Raw genomic sequence first — 18,501 nt, 5'->3', positions numbered from 1 at the left:
AGGTGAAAGACTTATACGCAGAGAACTATAAAACACTGATTAACGAAATTACAAACGATTTAAGGAAATGGAAAGATATCCCAGGCTCTTGGATTGGAAGAATTAATTAAAATGGCCATACTGCCCAAAGCAATCTACAGATTTAATGGGATCCCTATCAAATTACCCAGGACATTTTTCATAGAACTAGAACAAATAATTCTAAAATTTATATGAAATCACAAAAGACCCAGAATAGCCAAAGCAATACTGAAGAAAAAGAACGAAGCTGGAGGAATAACACTCCCAGACTTCAGACAATACTACAGACCTACAGTAATCAAAACAGCCTGGTATTGGCACAAAAACAGACATATGGATCAATGGCTCAGAATAGAGAGCCCAGAAATAAATCCACACACTTACGGTCAATTAATCTTTGACAAAGGAGGCAAGAATATACAATGGAGAAAAGAATATACAATGGAGAAAATATACAATCTCTTCAGCAAGTGGCATTGGGAAAACTGGACAGCCAAACATAAATCAATGAAGTTAGAATACTCCCTCACACCATACACAAAAATAAACTCAAAATGGTTTAAAGACTTAAACATAAGACAATACGTTATAAACCTCCTAGAAGAAAACATAGGCAAAACATTCTCTGAATGGGAAGGGTAGGCACCTCTATTCTAGGCTTTGATGTACAAGTTTCTAATGACTCCCTTGGAAACAGCTTTCAACACCAGGGAATAGTTTTGAGTTGTGCCTTCTTTTCCTGGAGAGCAAGTTCTAGAGGGAGCCAGTGACCCAGTGGGATCCCAGGTGGAAATAAGTTATATATTGTTGCCTCTATAGTATAGATGAGGAAACTGAGGCTCAGAGGTGAAGCATCTTGTCCAGGTTCTAGAGCAGATCTATCCGATTATTAAGTCTTTGCCCCTTCCATTGCCATTGTCCAGGACTTGGTTTACACTGGGAACTGGGCAGAACCAAATTTTAAAACGGAGAGTGGGGAAGTCTGACCATTGAGTACTCTCCTGACCTAATATTGTGTTGACTGAACGTTTTTTTTAAAAAGATAAGTGAATGAACAAGTAACTCTCTCACTCATTCACCACGCTCAGCCTCACATCAACCTTTTTCCCACCTCAGGGCCTTGGCACTGGATGTTCCCACTGCCTGGAACGCCATTTCCTCAATTATTCGCACTGTTGCTTCCTCTCGCTTTAGGTCCAGCGTAACTCTCAGTCGGCTTTCCCTGAATGCTCCGTCTCAATGTCGCTTCCCCTCAGCACATCATAGCACTTATCATGATCTATAACTATCTTTTGTTTCTATTTAATTCCTTGTTTCTTGTCTGTCTCCTCCCCTAGAACATCGGCTTCACAAGAGCAAGAATTTTTGTTGTTTTTTTCCCCCTACTGTTTTCTCCCCAGCCCTTAAAGTAGTGCCTGGCAATAGGTATTTGTGGAAAGAAAGAAGGGCAGAAGGAGACAAAGAAGTACAGGCTAAATGGCCGAGGGAACAAATGAATGAACGAATGGATACATATAGGGTTAAATTCATGAAATGGGATAAATGAATAAAAGAGACTTTGGGGGTAAAGGACCCCAAATTCCCACACTGGGAATATGAATGAACTAAGGTTTAGAGAAACAAAAAGACAGTTATTTTATTTTTGTTTAAACCATCCTTGAGTGAGATGAACTGAGAAGTTTTGTATAAAAAGGGCCCTGGCTATTGCAAGGGCCAGTGTGGGGGGTCCAGTCAGAGATAATAGCACTGGAGGGGTTGGTGGGAGAGAAACGGAACTTGGGGGCCTGGAAGCTGAGAGTGGGGGTGGTGGGCAGAGCTGCAGGGGGAGCGAGGGCAGAAGGGTTGGGGTGGGGATGACTCAGTCGTCCCATTCATCGTCATCATCATCATCGCCGGCCTGGTCCTCCCCTTCGTCTGGAGGGAGAGAGAAAGAGTGAAACTCAGGATGGGCAGGAGGGTTCAAAAGCCCTGGGGACGGGGGTTACTTGGGTCTGGGAGGTTGGGACTCAGGGCTCTGGGGGGCTGAGATCTCCTGCTTGGAAATTAGATCCAGGGCCTGTGTCTTGGATGAGGAAGGGGCCCCCTCAGAGGAGGGAGAGTTAGGGACAAGACAGTGATTACAGCTGGAGTCTGGGCTCTAGTTGAAGTTAACATTGTGAAAAATGTGTAGTTAGTTGGGATATTATTATCACACAGAGGGTTAACATTAACAGGCTTGTCACTCAATGGGGTGGATTTAAATATTAGCAAAGGTGCAGTAAATTACAATATTATTGTTTCACAGAAGGTTAATGTTAACATTGTTGACACATAATGGGGTTAATTACAATATGGTCAAAAGATGAGGTTTGTAGAAGGGAGGGTATAGCTCAGTGGTAGAGCTCATGCTTAGCATGGACAAGGTCCTGGGTTCGATCCCCAGTACCTCCATAAATAAATAAATACAACTAAATACCTCCCCTCTCCAAAAACAAACAAAACGATGAGGCTTGTTATAGTACTGTCGTACACTGGACTCACGTTAATTCTGTGGACAGACTCTGGGGTTGATGTTAGTATTATCGAAGTTGGAGTTAATTATATTATTGTCACATAATAGGTTGAGGTTAACATTACCCTCACATACTTGTTATACAATGACAATATTGTTGATACATTAGGGGATGGATGTTCACATTATTGTAAAAAGACTGGGTTAATTATAATATTATCATATCATGAGCTAATGTTAATCTGTTGACACACAGAGTTAGAGTTAATATTACTGTCAAAGATGGAGTTCTTTATAATATTATGACCACATAGTGGGCTAATGTTAATACTACTGAACATACAGGATTCATGCTAATATTGTGGCCATACCTTGGCATTTGTGTTAATATTACTGTCAAAGACAGAGTGAATCATGTTACTGTTACATAATGACAATGTTAACATTGTCAAAAAAGACTGATACAAGATTCATGTTAATACTGTCATCGACAGATGGGGCCAATGTTACTACTGATGGTGACCATCCGGGGTGTTTTCAGGCCGAAAATAGCCCTCGGAACCAGGGTCACTGTCCTGGCAGGATGGGTTCCAAATGGCCGGCTCGTGGGGGAGGGCAGGCTCTCACCTGAGGAGTGGATGGCTCTGCTTCTCTTCTGCATCACGTGCATCAGGGCCCCCACCAGCCCCTCGGAGCTCTGAGGTGGTGGCTGCAGTGCTGAGCTCTCCGGGGCCCCAGGGGTCTGCAGCAAGCAGGGTCCAGCACAAAGGGTTCAGGGTCAATGAGAGGAGCACCTCTCCCATCCCTCTGTCATTATTTCTCCTCCCACACACTCCAGTCCCCTTTAAGGCTCCAAGCCCACCTCTCCCCACCAACCTTCCAATCCTATCACCGAACCTCCAAATCCTAGGACCTCCATCAGTCTCGGCCCCGGCCCCCTAATATCCTGATTTGCCCAGACCCCCAGTCCTCCATCACGCCAGTCCTCACCTTGTTCAGCTGAATTCCCTGCCGGATTTGATCCAAAAGTGCCCCCCGACCTCCACCAGGGGCTGGGCCTCCGCCAAACGCCAGAGCAGGAGGGGGTGGAGGAGGGACTGACCCGTCCCCAGAGCTAGGTGGTGGTGGTGGTGGCGGTGGTGGTGGAGGCAGGAGCGGGCCCCCAGCTCCAGCAGGTGGAGGGGGCAGGGGTGCAGAGCGTCCAGTGGCTGGAGGGGGTGGTGGCGGAGGGCCCCCTCGGCCTGGGGGTGGGGGTCCCCGGGGAGTTGGTGGGGGCGGAGCACCTCCTGAAGGTACAGGGGGTAGTGGGCCACAGCGACCCTTGTTACCCCCACCAATAGGGGGCCGGGGGTGCTGGTTCCCTCCTCGGGATGGCGGCGGGGGTGGTGGAAGTGGATCTGAGGGGGAAAAATAACACAGAGCTCTCATTAAGATTTTCTTCGGAACCTCAGCTTTGCTTCTTTGTAAAATGGGTACCCCAACCGACCAATTCCCAATTCAAGCCATATAAGGGTTTCTACGAGGACTGAGTGATGGCAATGTATCTCTCAGAAATCAGCTGCCAGGTTGGAGAAGAAGGGGGTGTCCGGCAGGGGCTCACCTTGGCGCCTCATCTCCTTCCGTACAGCTTCCAGCCCGCCCTGGTTCTCTATGAACTCATAGATAAACTTGGAAGTCTCAGCGTCGGTGAGTTGGGCCTCACTGATTCCCGCCCTGGAGAACAGGTTCCGCAGATCCGGGTCCAGGTTGTTCACCTGGCCAGGAGGAAAAAAGCCGGAGCAGGGGTGGGGGAATAAGGTGGGGGTCAGGGGAGGAGCACAGATGACCATAGGGCCCACTCCAGAGAGGGATCTGAGAGGGGTGTGGGCAGGGTGGGGTGTGGGGGTAGGCCTGGAGCAGTGGACTATGGAAGGGTAGGTGGGGGTTAAGTGGGGTCCAGAAGACTCTGGAGTTACTCACGTCATATCCATTCTGAGGGTCCCACCCCACGTGGCTGACATGTCTGGGGGAGGTGAAGAGATGCCACTGAAGCCCCACTGCTTTTCCTTCCCTCCCTTCCTGGTGAAGCCCTCTTGCCCTCTCCCATGCAGAGGGACTCTGAGGGGCCAGAATTAATGAATGAGTCATAAGTGAATGAATGAGTGAGAGCAGTAGTTATGGAATTAGAAGGGGTCCATAGGCTGTGGTGCCCACCTGTCTGGCCATCCGTCTTTCCACCATCCATCCACCCATCTGTGTGTCCACACTCACATTCACCTCTCAGACCACTGATCTATATCCATTTATCTCTCCACACACATCTATCCATTGTCCACTGATCTGTCCTCACACACACTTGTCCATCCACCCACCCATCTACCCATGGGTCCATCTTTCCATCCATTGACTCACTTGACTGCCCGTTCAACCACACTCCTGTCCATTCATCCAGTGAACTGTCCACATATCTGGCTGCCTATCCATCCCCATCCACATTGTCTGTGAACCAGCCTGTATATCCATCTGTCCACATATCACCCACCCACCCATTCATCTAAATACCCACTTCCCCTTTACTCATCCTTTCAGTCTCCAACCCACCCATTCATTCATTCATCCAGCTATGCATCTACCCACCCATACATTCATTCACCAGTCCACCCAGGGTGGGACTAGGTTGAGGTGAGTGAGGCGCCTAAGGAGCAAAATTTAAGGAGGCACTCCCTCTAGGAATCATGAATTGTAGCTGCATGACGGGGAGAGGGACTGCCTCTGTAAAGTTTGCAACCCTGGTGCCTTTGGTGCCCCTCCCTAGTCCCAGCCTTGCACCCACCCACCCATCCACTCATCTACCTATTCCCCCACTCACCTACCCATCCATTTTCCCATCCTTCCATCCACTCAGTTCTCCTCCCATCCACCTGCTGGTCTGCCCCCCGACCCCAGGGATCCGTGGGCCCACTGGGGAGAGGTTCTCACTTGAATCCGCTGGGTGCACCGATATCAGCTTTGCTGATCTTTTTCTTCCCTGAGCGTTTCTTATCACCTGGAGGAGGCCCAGGTACTGTTGGGAGCCCACGGTATCGTGAGTTTGTGATGTCTGGGTTCTGGATGTCCACTGCCACCAGCCCCAGGGACAGTGAGCCGGCTGCTGGGCCTGTGGGGAAAATAGGGTGACTGGGCCATTGACTCACTTACCTTTTGGTTGGCCAAAGCATAACAGCAAAAGATAGGAAGATGGTTGGGGGAATCTGTGTGTTTGATGGTCATGGAGGGAGTGTGTGAGGGGGCCAAGTAGGGTTTATGGAGAAGTGGGTGCATGGGTCCCACAAAGCATCCAGACATTCACTGATTCATTTATTTATTTATTTATTCACTCATGCTTATCACTTTAAGTATTGACTCATTTATTCACTGGCTTGTTGACTAATTAATTTATTAAATTATTCATTCACTCATTCATTCAATCATTGCTTTCTTCACTGATTGAAATTTCATGTCACTTATTCATTTATTCACTGTTGAATTCATTCACTCACTCATTCATTAATTTACTCAATCATCCATCCATCCATTTATCCACATACCCATCCATTCACCTATACATCTAGACACCCACCACCTAGGCATCTATATACCTATCTATATTTTCATTCTTCCATCAGTTCATCCCCCTATTCAACCATCTATCCACCACCAATCCACCTGCCCACACATCCATCCACCCACCCATCCATCTACCTAGCCATTCACCCACTTATCTCTCCACCCACCTGCCTATTCATCCATCCTCCCAATCCCCACCTGCTTATCTAATCACTCTCCCACCCACCCTGTCCACCCAGAGACACAGGGAAGAATCAGCACTCACCCTCTTGGTCTCCACCTGGGTGCAGGGGCAGGGGCGGGAGCCCTCCTCTTCTCTCTGGGAAGAAGGAATGGGTAGAGAGCTATCACAACCCTGCCACAGTATTCTGGGCTAGCCCCTTCTCACTCCTTGCACTAGAGGACTCACCTTCATTGGCCGGTGCTGGTGGAGTGGGGAGCTGGCGCCTTTCTGTGGAGAGATAGGTGGACTGGGAACCAGAACCGTGAGAGGGGCTTTTCCAGCACCCAACTCTTGCACTCACCTCCACTCAACCTCTTTGCCTCCCTCAAGGCCTCCTCACCTCCACTTTGCCTCTGATTCCTTTTTTGGATCTTCTCCTGCACCAGGGCCCGGAAGGCCTGGGCCTCGCCCTCGTCTGCAAAGTTCAGCCCTGCTTGGCAGTCCTGCACACGCCTGGGGGTCAGCAGCCTTCCAGGCCCCTCCCCACCTTTCCCATCTCCTCCCTGCACCCCAACTGAGGCCCAGGGGTTGGGTGGTCACTTACATCTCCGGCGAAGGTGTGGAAGAAGCGGGTGGGAGTGGAGTAAACCAGCTGTGAGTACAGCTCCTGTTCCCAGAGCAGCCCGCCAGCCTGGAGGGGTAGAGGGGTGGGGAGCACACTGGCACCAAGGCGTGCCCTGGGAGGCAGGCCTGTCACCTGGGCAGGGAGCATGGTGGCCAAATTTGGGGTCCCAGCATTTGATTTGGTGATTTCCAGCTCAGCATCAGAGAGTTGGGGGTCTGGAGGTCTGATGTGGTGAGTTGGGGTACAATATGGGAATCAGATACTTCAGTGAGAGGTTTGGATTTGGGGTTCAGGGCCCTAGATAGGGGACTTGGGGGCTTGAATTTGAGGATTTTGGATTTTAGTCCTAGGAAACTGAGCCCATTCGTAGAATCCATCCCAAATCCCCCTCTTTATGTGGGCCTTCATTTGGGCAGGTAGGGCTCCAGTATTGGGAGCTGGGGTTGAAGTATGTGTGCAATTTGAGGTTTGTAAAGCAGAGTGAAGGCTTAGGAGTCCAGTCAATATTCAGTGGCTCTCGGATCTTGATGTGGTACTACTGCGTCTACCTTTATGGGTTTAGAAGGATGAATTTCAGGTTTATGCCTGGAGAGTTTAGGTTGGGGATTTGTGGAACAGATTTTTGGTTTAGGAGCAACCACAGTTAATTTTGGTGTTCAGGAGTTTTCGTATAGGAATTCTGGGGTCCATGCTGCGGGCTTAAAAGGACAGATTTGGAGTTCAAAATTCAATGGGATATTTAGGTCTGGGGTTTGCGGAACAGACTGATGACTTAGGAGTGAGGTAAAATTCTAGAGTTCAGGAGTTTTGATGGGGGATATCTGAGACCCAAAATGCTGAGTTTAGAACAGATTTGAGGCTCAGGTAAAAACATCGTGCTCATTCTTTTTTGGAGTTTGTGGAACAGATTAGACTTAGGAGGTATACTCATACTGGGGGTTATGGATCCCCCAGACATGAATACTGTCATCATAGACTTATTTAGAAAGACAAACCAGAGGTTGACATCCTGGATGAAGTCTTTAGTTCTGGGGCCCAGGTGTTCACTGATCTATCTGAGGGCTCAGGGCTGTGGACACAGATGTGGGTTTATGGGTTCAAAACTGGGTTGTCTGTCCAGTGGAAGGGGGGAGGGGGGTCACCTGAAGGCCGTAAAGGCGGATGAAGTAGGACTTCTGAGGGTTATCCTTCACAAAACACACAGCTCCACAATGTTTTTTGGTCCAGTGATCGGCTCCAGGGGGCAGCGCCAGATAGAGCTGAACAACAGCGGTGGCCAACGTCTGGAAGAGGAGAGCAGGACTCAGGGGAATCTGGTCAGAGGGTCTGTGAACCAGACCTGGTCCTTCCTGGCTGATGCTGTCGTGGTTCTGAAGGGGGAGCCGCAGCCAGAGGGAAAGGGAATAGACATCGAGATCTTCCTGGGATTGGTGACTGGAGGTAAGTGGATTCTAGGAGGGGAGATGCTGGAAAGGAGGGGAAGAAAGAGAAGGAGAGGAGAAGGATGGGGAAGATGAGGAGACAGGAAGGGGCGGAAGGGAGGAGAGGGGGAGGATGGGAAGATGAAGAGGAGGGAGAGGAAGAGGAGAGGAAGAGGAGGACAGGGAGACAGGGAGGGCCGAGAGATTTCCCCAGCTCACCCAGCATTTCCGTCCGAGCATCTCAAAGAGTCGCTGGTTCTCATGGTCCTGGAGGAGGGCGGAGGGTATGTTCTGTTGAACAGTTGGGCCTCCGCGGCCCCCAGGCCTGCCTCCCGCAGGGCCCCCGCTCATGGTGCCTCCTGCCCTTGTCCTCTCGGGCTAGGCTCTGAGTGCAGGGTAAGAAGGGGAACTTCCGTAGTGAGCAGGGGAACAGGAAGTAGCAAAAAACCACAAGGGAAACAAGTCTTCTGGGGCCCCTCAGTGAGCCTGGCCTCCTCTTCCCTTAGATGGGGGCCTCCCTCCATTTGACCGATTAGACCTATCTTTTGCACCAGCTCCTGGCCTCCTCCTCCTTTCTCATTCTCTGTGGCCCATCTTCCTGTGACTGGCTCAGACTCTCCTCCCTCCGGCTGGCTGGCGGCAAGGGCTCAGCCATTGCTGCAAATCTGCAGGGCGCACTGCGGCAGGGGGCAGTCATGGGGCTGGGCGGCCTCCTTCCTCCCCAGTCAGTCTGGGCCCGAGGTCCAAGGCCCCGAGCGCTGAAGGGCCACTGCGCTAAAGCTCTTCCTTCACTTACCCTGGGATCCCACCCCTCTCCTGAGATCTCAACAACTGGTACACACCCCGCTCAACTGCCCCATCCTTATCCCTGCCTCCTTGCAGCTCCCGAATGACCTCTAATAATCCACTTTTTGTAAGAAAGGAATTTTATAGCCTATATGAATGCCTAAACAACATCTTTTTTTTTTTAATGGAAGTATAGTTGATTTACCATGTTGTGTTAGTGTCAGGTCTATAGCCTAAACGACATCTTGTTCAGCTGTTGTTGCTTTGGAACTTTTGAAATTATGTATCTTCTGAGACTTGTTTTTGTTCCCGGACTCAACATTCTATTTTCATCTAACAAAACACTCAGGTAGCACTTGAACTGTGTGCCAGGCACTCTTCTGACCTCTTTTGTAAATAGTGACTTATTTAAATCCTCCCAACAGCCTGAGGGAAACACACACTATTTTACCGTGTCCATTTGACTGAGGGAAACGAGGATACTGAGGCCCAGAGTGGTTAGATGATTTCCCCAGTAGCTCCCAGCTAGCAAGTGGTGGAGCCCAGATGCGATGCCAGTCAGGCTGGGTGCAAAGTGTATATTTTTTATCACTATGTTCCACGCCTGCACTGTTACTAAGATTCCTATTTGCCGGGAACGATAGTTGTTAGCGAGTACTATATAGTATTCTCCTGTGTTACTGTATAATTTGTTTATTCATATTCTCCCATTAACCGATATCTGAGCTGTTTTGGGCTTTTGCAGTTGGCAGTTCGCTCCTGTACACATCTCCTTGTCCACGTAGGCATCCATATTCTCAGAAGGGGGAACTGGGGCATTATAAGGGTTTGCGTAGCTCTAATAATGCCGGTGAATGCCATCTCAGTCCTCACCCCTCCCTGGGCCTGTTTCCTGTTTGGAGACATGAAGCTCTCAGGCACACAGCTTGGGGGGTCTGAGCACGTCTAGGCTGTGACCGGCATCCCCAGGTACCTGAGGGGAAACAGTGCATCTCGAGGAGGGACCCACAGTCCTCCCTGGAAACCTGCAGGGCTCCCATGCCTGCAGGTTCCAAGCTTCTCTCCTAAGCCCGGGCTCCAAGCCCCTTCTGATGTGGTAGTTCCAACCTTCCCCTGCCTCCCCGCTCGCAATCCAGATTATGGTGCCCCCAACTCACCAGGTGATTTCATACCTCCTGGCCTGGAGCCCCTTCCAGCCTGTTCATCAGGGCAAGACCCTGCTTTTCCTTAGAAGGCCACTTCATTCATTCATGTTGACAATGTTCCTTGAGCTGTGTGCGCGAGGCATCTCTCCACTCTCTGGCACTCACTAAACATTTACTGAAGGAATGAACAAAGGATTAATAACTACTTTGATTTAGTATTTTCTGGGCTTTTTCTAAGTGCCTCGCACTTATAAACTCATTTCACATTCACAGACAACCCCAGGAGGTAAGTATTCCTGCTATCCCCATTTTTTTTTTTAATGGCGGTACTGGGGATCGAACCCAGGACCTTGTGCATGCTAAGCACGCGCTCTACCACTTGAGGTATACCCTTCCTCTCTGCTATCCCCATTTTACTGATAGGGAAGCTGAGGCCCAGAGACGCTTAGCTAACTTGCCTGAGGTCACACAGCTTGGGAGTGGTGGGGCTGGGGCCAATTATCTGGGACATAGTTCCTAAACTGTTAAGTGCCACATGGAACCTGAGATAAAATTCTTCTGCTCCCTTTTCTGTCTTTTGTTCTCTTTCTCTGCTCCTAGATCTGTGCCTTTTAAGTCTACATCAGGGGGAGTTAAACCTCTGCCCCATTCACTGGTTGTTGCTTAACATTTAAAAGTTGTATATTTCCTGTTCTTACTTTAAAGGAGCAGACAGGTTTAAAATTTTTATTTTTCAAAAAAATAAATAAATAAAACTTTAATTTTTCTCTAAAGAAAAATCACCTCAAGTAGATTCCTGTTATTTTAGTCCCTAATAGAAGGAATTTCCCCATTCTAGGATACAGTGATTTATTAATCATTTTAGTGTCACTTTTCATCTTATTCAGTTTATTGAATTGCTCTGTTGACCTGCATTCATAATTTGGGGCTGGTTTATTTTACTTTTATGTGTTCCCATCAACTCTTGCTTTTCTTCACTGGATGACAGTATTTGGTGAGGTGACCTCAAAGTTAATTTGCTCTCCTGGGCCTTCAAAAAGATTGAAAAAGAACAAAAACCGTAATCCAGCTTTTCTGGCTGTTCTCAGCAGGAGAGGATTGAATGAAATACAGGTCAGTCCACCACAGTAGGGAGTAGAAATTCTAACTTACTTCTTAGGAATTCAGTGAATACCCAGGAACCCCCAAGAACCAGGATATACCCAGTAACTTATACCCACCTGATGCTCCCCCATCACCTCCCTCTGCCAACCCCCAGGGGTCACTGGATGGAGAGTCATTTCCTGTTTATATCTTGTGCTTATTTTGATTTATTTTGAGGGGATATTGCTTATAAGATCCTGATTGCCATGCCTCAAGTCATCAGTAATAAGACACAGGGGTGTCCTCCACACCCTGGTCACTACCACGTGATTGAGTCCCCAGAAGAGATGTAGGCATGGGTAGGGTCCTACTGCTAGGAACAAACCAAGGCCAAGATGGCAAAATTTCCTTTGCCACACCATCCTTCTCCTCCCCTTACCTTCCTGCCCCTTGTGGTCCTCCGTACCCCTGACTGAGGGGTGCTTCCTGGGGACAGGCCTAAGAAGACAGCAATTCCCAACCCTCAGACCCAGTGCTCCCTTTTCATAAGAAACACTTTAGGAGGCCTCCTTTGACCACCCTGGAATGACATCCATGTACGTTACAAGTCTTGGTGGTGGTGGGGCTGTCCCCCCAGGGTCTTAGGACCCTGCCCATTCAATGCCAAAGCACCTCCATCATTGTGACAACCAAAGTCGGCCTACCAGTTAGTCCCTAAACACACTCCCAGGGCAGGTGGGAACCAGCCTCTTGTCTGTCTTGTGCATGGCCGTATCCCCACCACAGAGCACAAGACCCCACCTGCAGAAGCTCAGTCAACACTAGTTGAATGCTCACTGTAGAGTCGAGAGCTCTATGCCAATTTGTTGTCCTCTTCCCACTAGGCTCCCCTGTCCTCTCTTCCTCCCCACCCCTGCCTGGGGGAAGGGGGAAGAAAAACAGCTGAGAGTGTGCAGGGGTCAGCCCCTCCCAGAGAGGTGTTGACACTGTTCACTGATGCTGTAGTCCTGGTGGGGGTGGAGTGAGGACAGGGTGTGCACAGAAAAGCAAATACCTGTAGAGATAAGAATTGCTTAGTGGATGGAACCAGATTCTGGAGCCTGGCTCTGGCACTTACCAGCTGTTTCAAGTCTGGTAACCTCTCAGTGCCTCAGTTCCCTCATCCATAAAGTGGAGATAGTAATGGCAGTTCAGATTGTTGTGAAGGCTAAATGAGACAATTCATGTCGAGTGAGGAGGACAGAGCTTAACAAGTTATAATTATGCCTTATTGTTTGCATAAAATGGCTGAGTAACTTGGATAAATAAATGTCCTTCCCTCCGCCTAGCATTCTCCCTACTCCTGCCCCAATCCTCTCCTCATTCTACCCCATTAGCTGTTCAGGCCCCATCACCATTGGTGGATGGTCCCAGACCCAGAACACAGCCACGTTCCCTCTGCCCTTTCTCTACTTTTCCTTGGTGCGAAGCCCATATGAGATCCAATCTGTGGGCCCAGTCATATTCCTCCAGGGCCATGACCTGTTCCTGGAGACCTCCCTGCCAACCTCAGTGGTCCCAGCCACCACGTGTTTCCTATCCTACGCCTCCCACCTGCACAGGAAAACACTGCCAGCCAGCCCTCTCCTTCCTTTATAGGTTTATGTTGCTCACCTCGGACCACCCAGGGAGCTAAAGGTCTTCTCCCAGTCCCTATTCTGCCCAGACCCTCAAAGTCACCACGGTCTCCCTAAATGGGTACTCCCTACCCTAATCTGTGACCCCAAATGTCTATTTCCCAGTCTATGACACCAGAAGGGTCCACACCCAAGTTTGTGTGACTCTGGACATTTCCACTTCCCGGTCTGTGTCCCAAGGGCCGCCCACAACCTTGACTGAGTGAGCCCAAGATTGTTAACGCTCCAGCCTGGAACGGACCATGACGAGGGTGGGGAGGGACGCAAAATGGAGCAGACCAGGATCCTACCACTGCGGGGTGTGTGTGGCTATTTTGCACCGTACCCTTTTATTTCCGGGGGGGCGGGGGAACACGACATTCCCTAATGGACGGGGAATGTCGCCATCCTGCTTGTCCCAAGATCCCCGTCCCATCCTCCCAACTCCCACCAGCTTCGGGTAGCCCTCACTCTCTGATCGCGCGCCCGGCTTCTCTCACATCCGCCATCTTAACCACTCTCACCACGCCCACGATTCCTTATTTTCGAAACAGCTCTCAATGCACGGGAGCTGGCAATAGGCGCCGGGGACCGTCGTGGGCTCTGATTGGTCGGTGGCCGAATTCTCGTCCTTGCTGTTCTTTGAAGCTGCACGGGATCGGAGAATAACATAGCCCCGCCTCTGCTCCAGCGCTCCAGGCTCCCGTTGGTCATGGGTTCGGGGCATGCGCAGTGGGTGCCAGACCGGTGTGCTCGGCCGCTTGAGCCGCGTTTTGGGGGTTTCAGATGGGTTCGGATGCCGCTTCAGAGGTTCAGATTGTTCAAGTGCAGTTGGGGCAGAAGGTGGTGTTTATTGATGAGAGTAAGATCACACATCGGGGCGTGGCTCCTGGTACACTGGGGCAATGCTGTAATCCACTAGGGTTTCCTGCTCGCACCCAGTGGTTCTTGCGTTCTTCATTCATTCCCTAGTTTACTCAAAAAGCGCTCCTTGAGTTTGGGTGATTGGGTTTTAGGAAAACTCTCATAAGTTACTTTAATAAAATTAAATCCTGCCTCAGTAGGACTGGCACAGTGGGGTGGCTGTCTCACTCAAGACGGTAAATTGCAGAGTGAACATCTTGTGGTGTTTGGATCTAATGTACTAAAATTATTAATTTTACTCCCTTCTGACAAAATGAATAGAAAATTTACAGTTAAAAGCCCTGCTGGCTAGGCCTTTGACAAAAAGAGAATAAATACCCAATATTCAATGTGCAAAGTGATGGTTTTGGAGCATTTGGTCAGACAGCACAGGATTGCTGCGATTGACGTGTAATTTACTATACATCACAGGTGATACAACCAGTTACCTACTTTAAAGTCTGCAAATTTACATATATGTAAATCAAAACATAAATATAGGGGGGAGGGTAATAGCTCAGCAGTGGAGCGTATGCTTAGCATGCACAGGGTCCTGAGTTCAATCCCCAGTACCTCCATTAAAAAATAAATTTTTAAAAACATATAGATCACATGCTTTATAATATATATAAATAAATACATGATTCTAGGGATATACATGATATAGATGGAGCAGTGGGAATCTAGTTCACTGCCCTGGGTCAGTCACATGCTGAAAGGGAGGGGACTGTTGATAATTTAACATGATGCCCCCAATTTTAGGAAGCCTGAGCCCTGAGCTCCCTGACTTCACCAGATGGGGCAAATTTCCCTTAATTTGCTTGGAAGCTCCCAAGTCTATGCCCAGCACTGCCTCCACTGTGCAAACACAAACTGACCTTTGTATCAGCTCTGATTCTAGGAAGATTGTTATTTTAAGTGTGTATATGGGTACTTAGGGTGCTGGGTAGAACAAATCAAAGGGCCAGTTAAAGTGTGGGCACTTTGTCATCACTGAATGTTTCTGACGGTGGCTGGATTTGTAACATACATACTTCAATTTAGTATCTCCACTCAGGGGCCATAGTTGGTGAGGGGTGCATTGTTTTTGTTTGGGATTTTTTTTCTTTTCATATTTTTTTTTCATTTAAGGTTACTACAAGATATTGGAAATAGTTCCCTGTGCTGTACAGAAGAAATTTGGTTTTTAATCTTTTTTTATATATAATGGTTAACATTTGCAAATCTCAAACTCCCAAATTTATCCCTTCCCACCCCCTTTCCCCAGTAACCATAAGATTGTTTACTATGTCTGCGAGTCTGTTTCTTTTGTAGATGAGTTCATTAGTGTCCATGTTTGGGATCTTGCCCTAATGGTTATAGTATGGTATTATCCAGCATGCAATAGGTATATAGTCTCTTTTACAGAAATACACCCCAAAGTGATACAATTAAAGAAAACAGAGGGAAACAGAAGACCTTTAGCTTATGAATAAAAGGATAAGCCTATTTGAATAAAATAAAATGCTTTTAAAAACCCTCCAATAAATATAGCTTGCATTCTATGTCTGTAGCCCTTTAAATTGTACAGATTTCATCATCATCAATCCCAGTTTAGACCTTGATTACAGGCAACTTGAAGAGAAAAAGAGATGTTTTTTTAAAAAATTGACTGGCAACTATGGGAGAACACAATGGGTGTGTTTATAATCTTATGATCAAGAGAGCCTTCAGAAAATTGGGTAATAAAGATATACATGTGCATAGCTTGTGTGAGTGCTACAAGTTGGTCAGGAAGCTTTAAAAACGTATTTATTGCCAACAACGGTCTTTTAAAATCGAAGGGGCAGGGTACAGCTCAGTGGTAGAGCATATACGTAGCATGCACAAAGTCTTGGGTTCAATCTCCAGTACCTCCATTAAATAAACATAATTAAACCTAATTACCATCCCCCCCCAAATAAAAAATAAGACAAAACTCTTTTATTTTTTTGAAAATAACCACAATCCCTTATTCAAGCTATTTTCATTTAGTATACTACAGAAGTATTTCAACGTTAACATCACAATTGTTATCTTGCTTGATATTAACATAACATTTATTTACTGCCACGTTTTTAGTATTCACTTTCTTTATCCACCTAAGCAAGTAAGAATGACTATTTTATAAAATGAAGAAATAGAATCAAAACCCAGATCTTTAAAAAAAAAAATCTGGCTTAAAAAGTACGCTTGTGTCAGGGATCATGAGACTTTCTATATTTCCAAGTGGCATTTATTCCTGAAGCATGTCAGCTTCCCTGCACAGTGACTTACTGTGTTTATCTTTATAAAGAGTAAAGTAAACTATTATGCAAACTCACTTCCATTTGGGAATTCCAGTGCCAGGTGTTAATGGCATCATTATTCCAAACAAAATATGTTAGAACCATTACTTTTTGTGATAGGTTTCTTGTGGGAATTTCCATGAAGTGTTTGTAGTCTGTAAGATATTAACATGGCATAACTATTTTCTTCTTACTATGTATTATGCTAATGATTTTCTTGGTGGACAGGTTGGTCCTTTTATAAAGAAATGTCAACTTCTTAACCTTTGCTAGCTAAGACAGAACTCTTTAAAAAATACATTTAAAATAATATTGAAGCAAAATATTTCAAAGAAATAAAACTTTTTTGATTTTCTTTGATTTATGACTGAAAGATATTTTGTCACTGTTTTAAAGTATTCAGGCAGCTGGGTGTAGGGGCAAGCTACACAGTGGAATGGGGCAGCAAGGTGCAGGCCCAGGACATTCTGGTGGTAGCAGGGATTAAAAAATATAAAAATATTCATCCTTTTAAAGCCTTTTTCTTCTAATTAATTAGTAATAGTCTTATCAAAGGTAAATGAACTCCTTGTGTAAAATTTTAATTATAAAATAGTTCTAGCAGTGCAGGGGATTTGGCAATAAGTGAGGCCAGTTACCAAACAGAATATCTCCTCCCTCCATAAGGCTCTCAGTATTTGCTTGTGATATCTCTGAACGTCGTAGTGGTTTGGGCTTCCCAAAGAGTGAAAATAGATGCGAGGCTACAGTGTAGTTAGTGGCTAGACAACTTCTGAGCTTCGTCTCAAAGATTGATAAACCACATACTGAAATCAAAATAAGTAAACAGAGTAAAATATCTTGTAACTGGATTATAGCTAAGTGCATTTGCATAGACTGTTTGCAAAGGTGATGTTATGAACCCAACTGTGTCCCTCCAAAATTCCCACGTTGAAGCCGTAACCCTGGAGTGACTTTATGGAAATGGGGCCTTTAAGGAGGTAATTGAGGTTAAGTGAGGTCATAAGGATGGCGCCCTAATCCAATAGGACTGGAGTCATTGTAAGAAGAAAAGACACTAGAGACGCATGCGCACAGAGAAAAGGCCGCATGAGGAGGCAGCCATCTTTAAACCAATGAGAAAGGGGGGAAGGTATAGCTTAGTGGTAGAGCGCATGCTTAGAATGCATGAGGTCCTGTGTTCAATCCCCAGTACCTCCATTAAAATAAATTAATTAATTAATTAATTAATTAATTAAAAGAAAACACAAGGAGAGAGGCCTCAGGAGAAACCAAACTTGGGAAACTGAACACCTTGATCTTGGACTTCCAACCTTTAGAACCTGGAGAAAATAAATTTCTACTGTTTAAGCCAACCAGTCAGTGGTATTTGGTTATGACAGCCCAAACAGATTAATACAGCAGGTGGCCACAAACATTCCTCCCCTGTCTGGAGTCAGACCCCCTAGCAATGTGACTGAAGCTCCCCCATCCAGAGGTCAGCCTATTTCCTCACGCCTTGAACCTGGGCTGATCTCGTGACTTGCTTTGGCCAACAGAACGTAACAGAACCACCACAATGTGAGATCTAGAGCCTCGATTTCAAGAGACCTTGCAGTTTCTGCCTGGGCCCTAGTGCTGCCCTGAGCCCTCCATGTGAGGAAGCGGGTCTGGCCTGCTGGAGGATGAGAGGGAGGGTGGCAGAGAATCAAGACCCCCCCGCTGACGGCTGGTACCAACAGCCAGGCTTATGAGTAAGGCCATTGGAACTTCCAGCCTAGCTGGCCCTCTGGTTGACTGCAGCCACATGATTGAGCAGAGAGAAATTCAAGAGTGGAACCACTAGCTGATCCCAGCTCACATTACCTACCTACAGGGTTTGTGAGCAGATACACCGTTAAATTCCAAAGCCACTATGTTTTGCAGTCCTTTGCTTTGCAACACTAACTAAGCAGAGTGAACCTGATGATATTCTGAAAGGGCAAATTTGGGCAGCCAAAGGACCAATCCTTGCAGGAAGGCCAGGGAACTCCCATATGGAGGCAGAGAAGACTCCCCAGCCCCATGGCCAGGAGCCCCATTATGACACCCAACACTTGTCCACTTCATTTCTCTCTCCCCGGATTCAGAGTCAGTCGCATTTGCTGTCTTGGAAATTGTGGTCATAACTACTGGAAGTTCAAAAAAAAAAAAAAGATTTTTTAAAAGCAATTATGACCCTTCACCAAAGAAGTGTCACTGCAAGTGATGGTACATAATTTGAATACCAATTATTAGTCTGAATAACTAAGTTGAAGGTGGTAGCTATATAATTTCAAATTTAGAGACAGTATCCTTC

At 47.1% G+C, this 18,501-nt stretch overlaps 1 protein-coding gene and 1 non-coding gene across 5 annotated transcripts; one reads left to right on the top strand and one right to left on the bottom strand.

Annotated features, from left to right (window-relative positions):
- Positions 1–1,631: 1,631 nt before the first annotated feature.
- WAS (WASP actin nucleation promoting factor) lies at positions 1,632–13,643 on the bottom strand. 4 transcript variants are annotated; one of them, XM_045505191.2, is made up of 15 exons: positions 13,500–13,637; positions 12,438–12,527; positions 10,265–10,412; positions 8,526–8,573; positions 8,028–8,168; positions 6,865–6,951; positions 6,661–6,763; positions 6,507–6,548; positions 6,363–6,416; positions 5,471–5,648; positions 4,472–4,514; positions 4,113–4,266; positions 3,503–3,909; positions 3,140–3,254; positions 1,632–1,935 (listed from the first exon to the last, which is right to left on the bottom strand). In XM_045505191.2, the coding sequence occupies exons 3-15, from the start codon at positions 10,334–10,336 to the stop codon at positions 1,880–1,882; spliced, it is 1,500 nt and encodes a 499-aa protein (XP_045361147.2). In that variant the 5' UTR covers positions 10,337–10,412; positions 12,438–12,527; positions 13,500–13,637; the 3' UTR covers positions 1,632–1,879. The 4 variants fall into 4 exon arrangements, with proteins under 4 accessions (XP_045361147.2, XP_045361149.2, XP_045361148.2 ...); XM_045505193.2 differs by having other exon boundaries at positions 10,250–10,412; positions 13,500–13,635; XM_045505192.2 differs by lacking the exon at positions 12,438–12,527 and having other exon boundaries at positions 13,500–13,643.
- A 3,668-nt stretch (positions 13,644–17,311) lies between these two features.
- Positions 17,312–17,384, top strand: TRNAS-AGA (transfer RNA serine (anticodon AGA)). Its single transcript has one exon. It is a non-coding gene; the product is annotated as a tRNA-Ser (tRNA).
- Positions 17,385–18,501: the final 1,117 nt, after the last annotated feature.

The sequence above is a fragment of the Camelus bactrianus genome, chromosome X (genome assembly GCF_048773025.1).
Source record: "Camelus bactrianus isolate YW-2024 breed Bactrian camel chromosome X, ASM4877302v1, whole genome shotgun sequence".
Lineage (NCBI taxonomy): Eukaryota > Metazoa > Chordata > Mammalia > Artiodactyla > Camelidae > Camelus > Camelus bactrianus.
The sequence above is the reverse complement of the archived record's forward strand: the minus strand, read 5'-3'. Positions and strand labels throughout refer to the sequence as shown.

Coding starts and splice junctions, on each gene's coding strand:
- WAS (XM_010968130.3), bottom strand. CDS start 8,657: ATGAGCGGGGGCCCTGCGGGAGGCAGGCCTGGGGGCCGCGGAGGCCCA. Junction 6,764..6,864: donor TCCACACCTTCGCCGGAGAT/GTAAGTGACCAC, acceptor AGGCGTGTGCAG/GACTGCCAAGCAGGGCTGAA. Junction 3,910..4,112: donor GAAGGAGATGAGGCGCCAAG/GTGAGCCCCTGC, acceptor TTTCCCCCTCAG/ATCCACTTCCACCACCCCCG.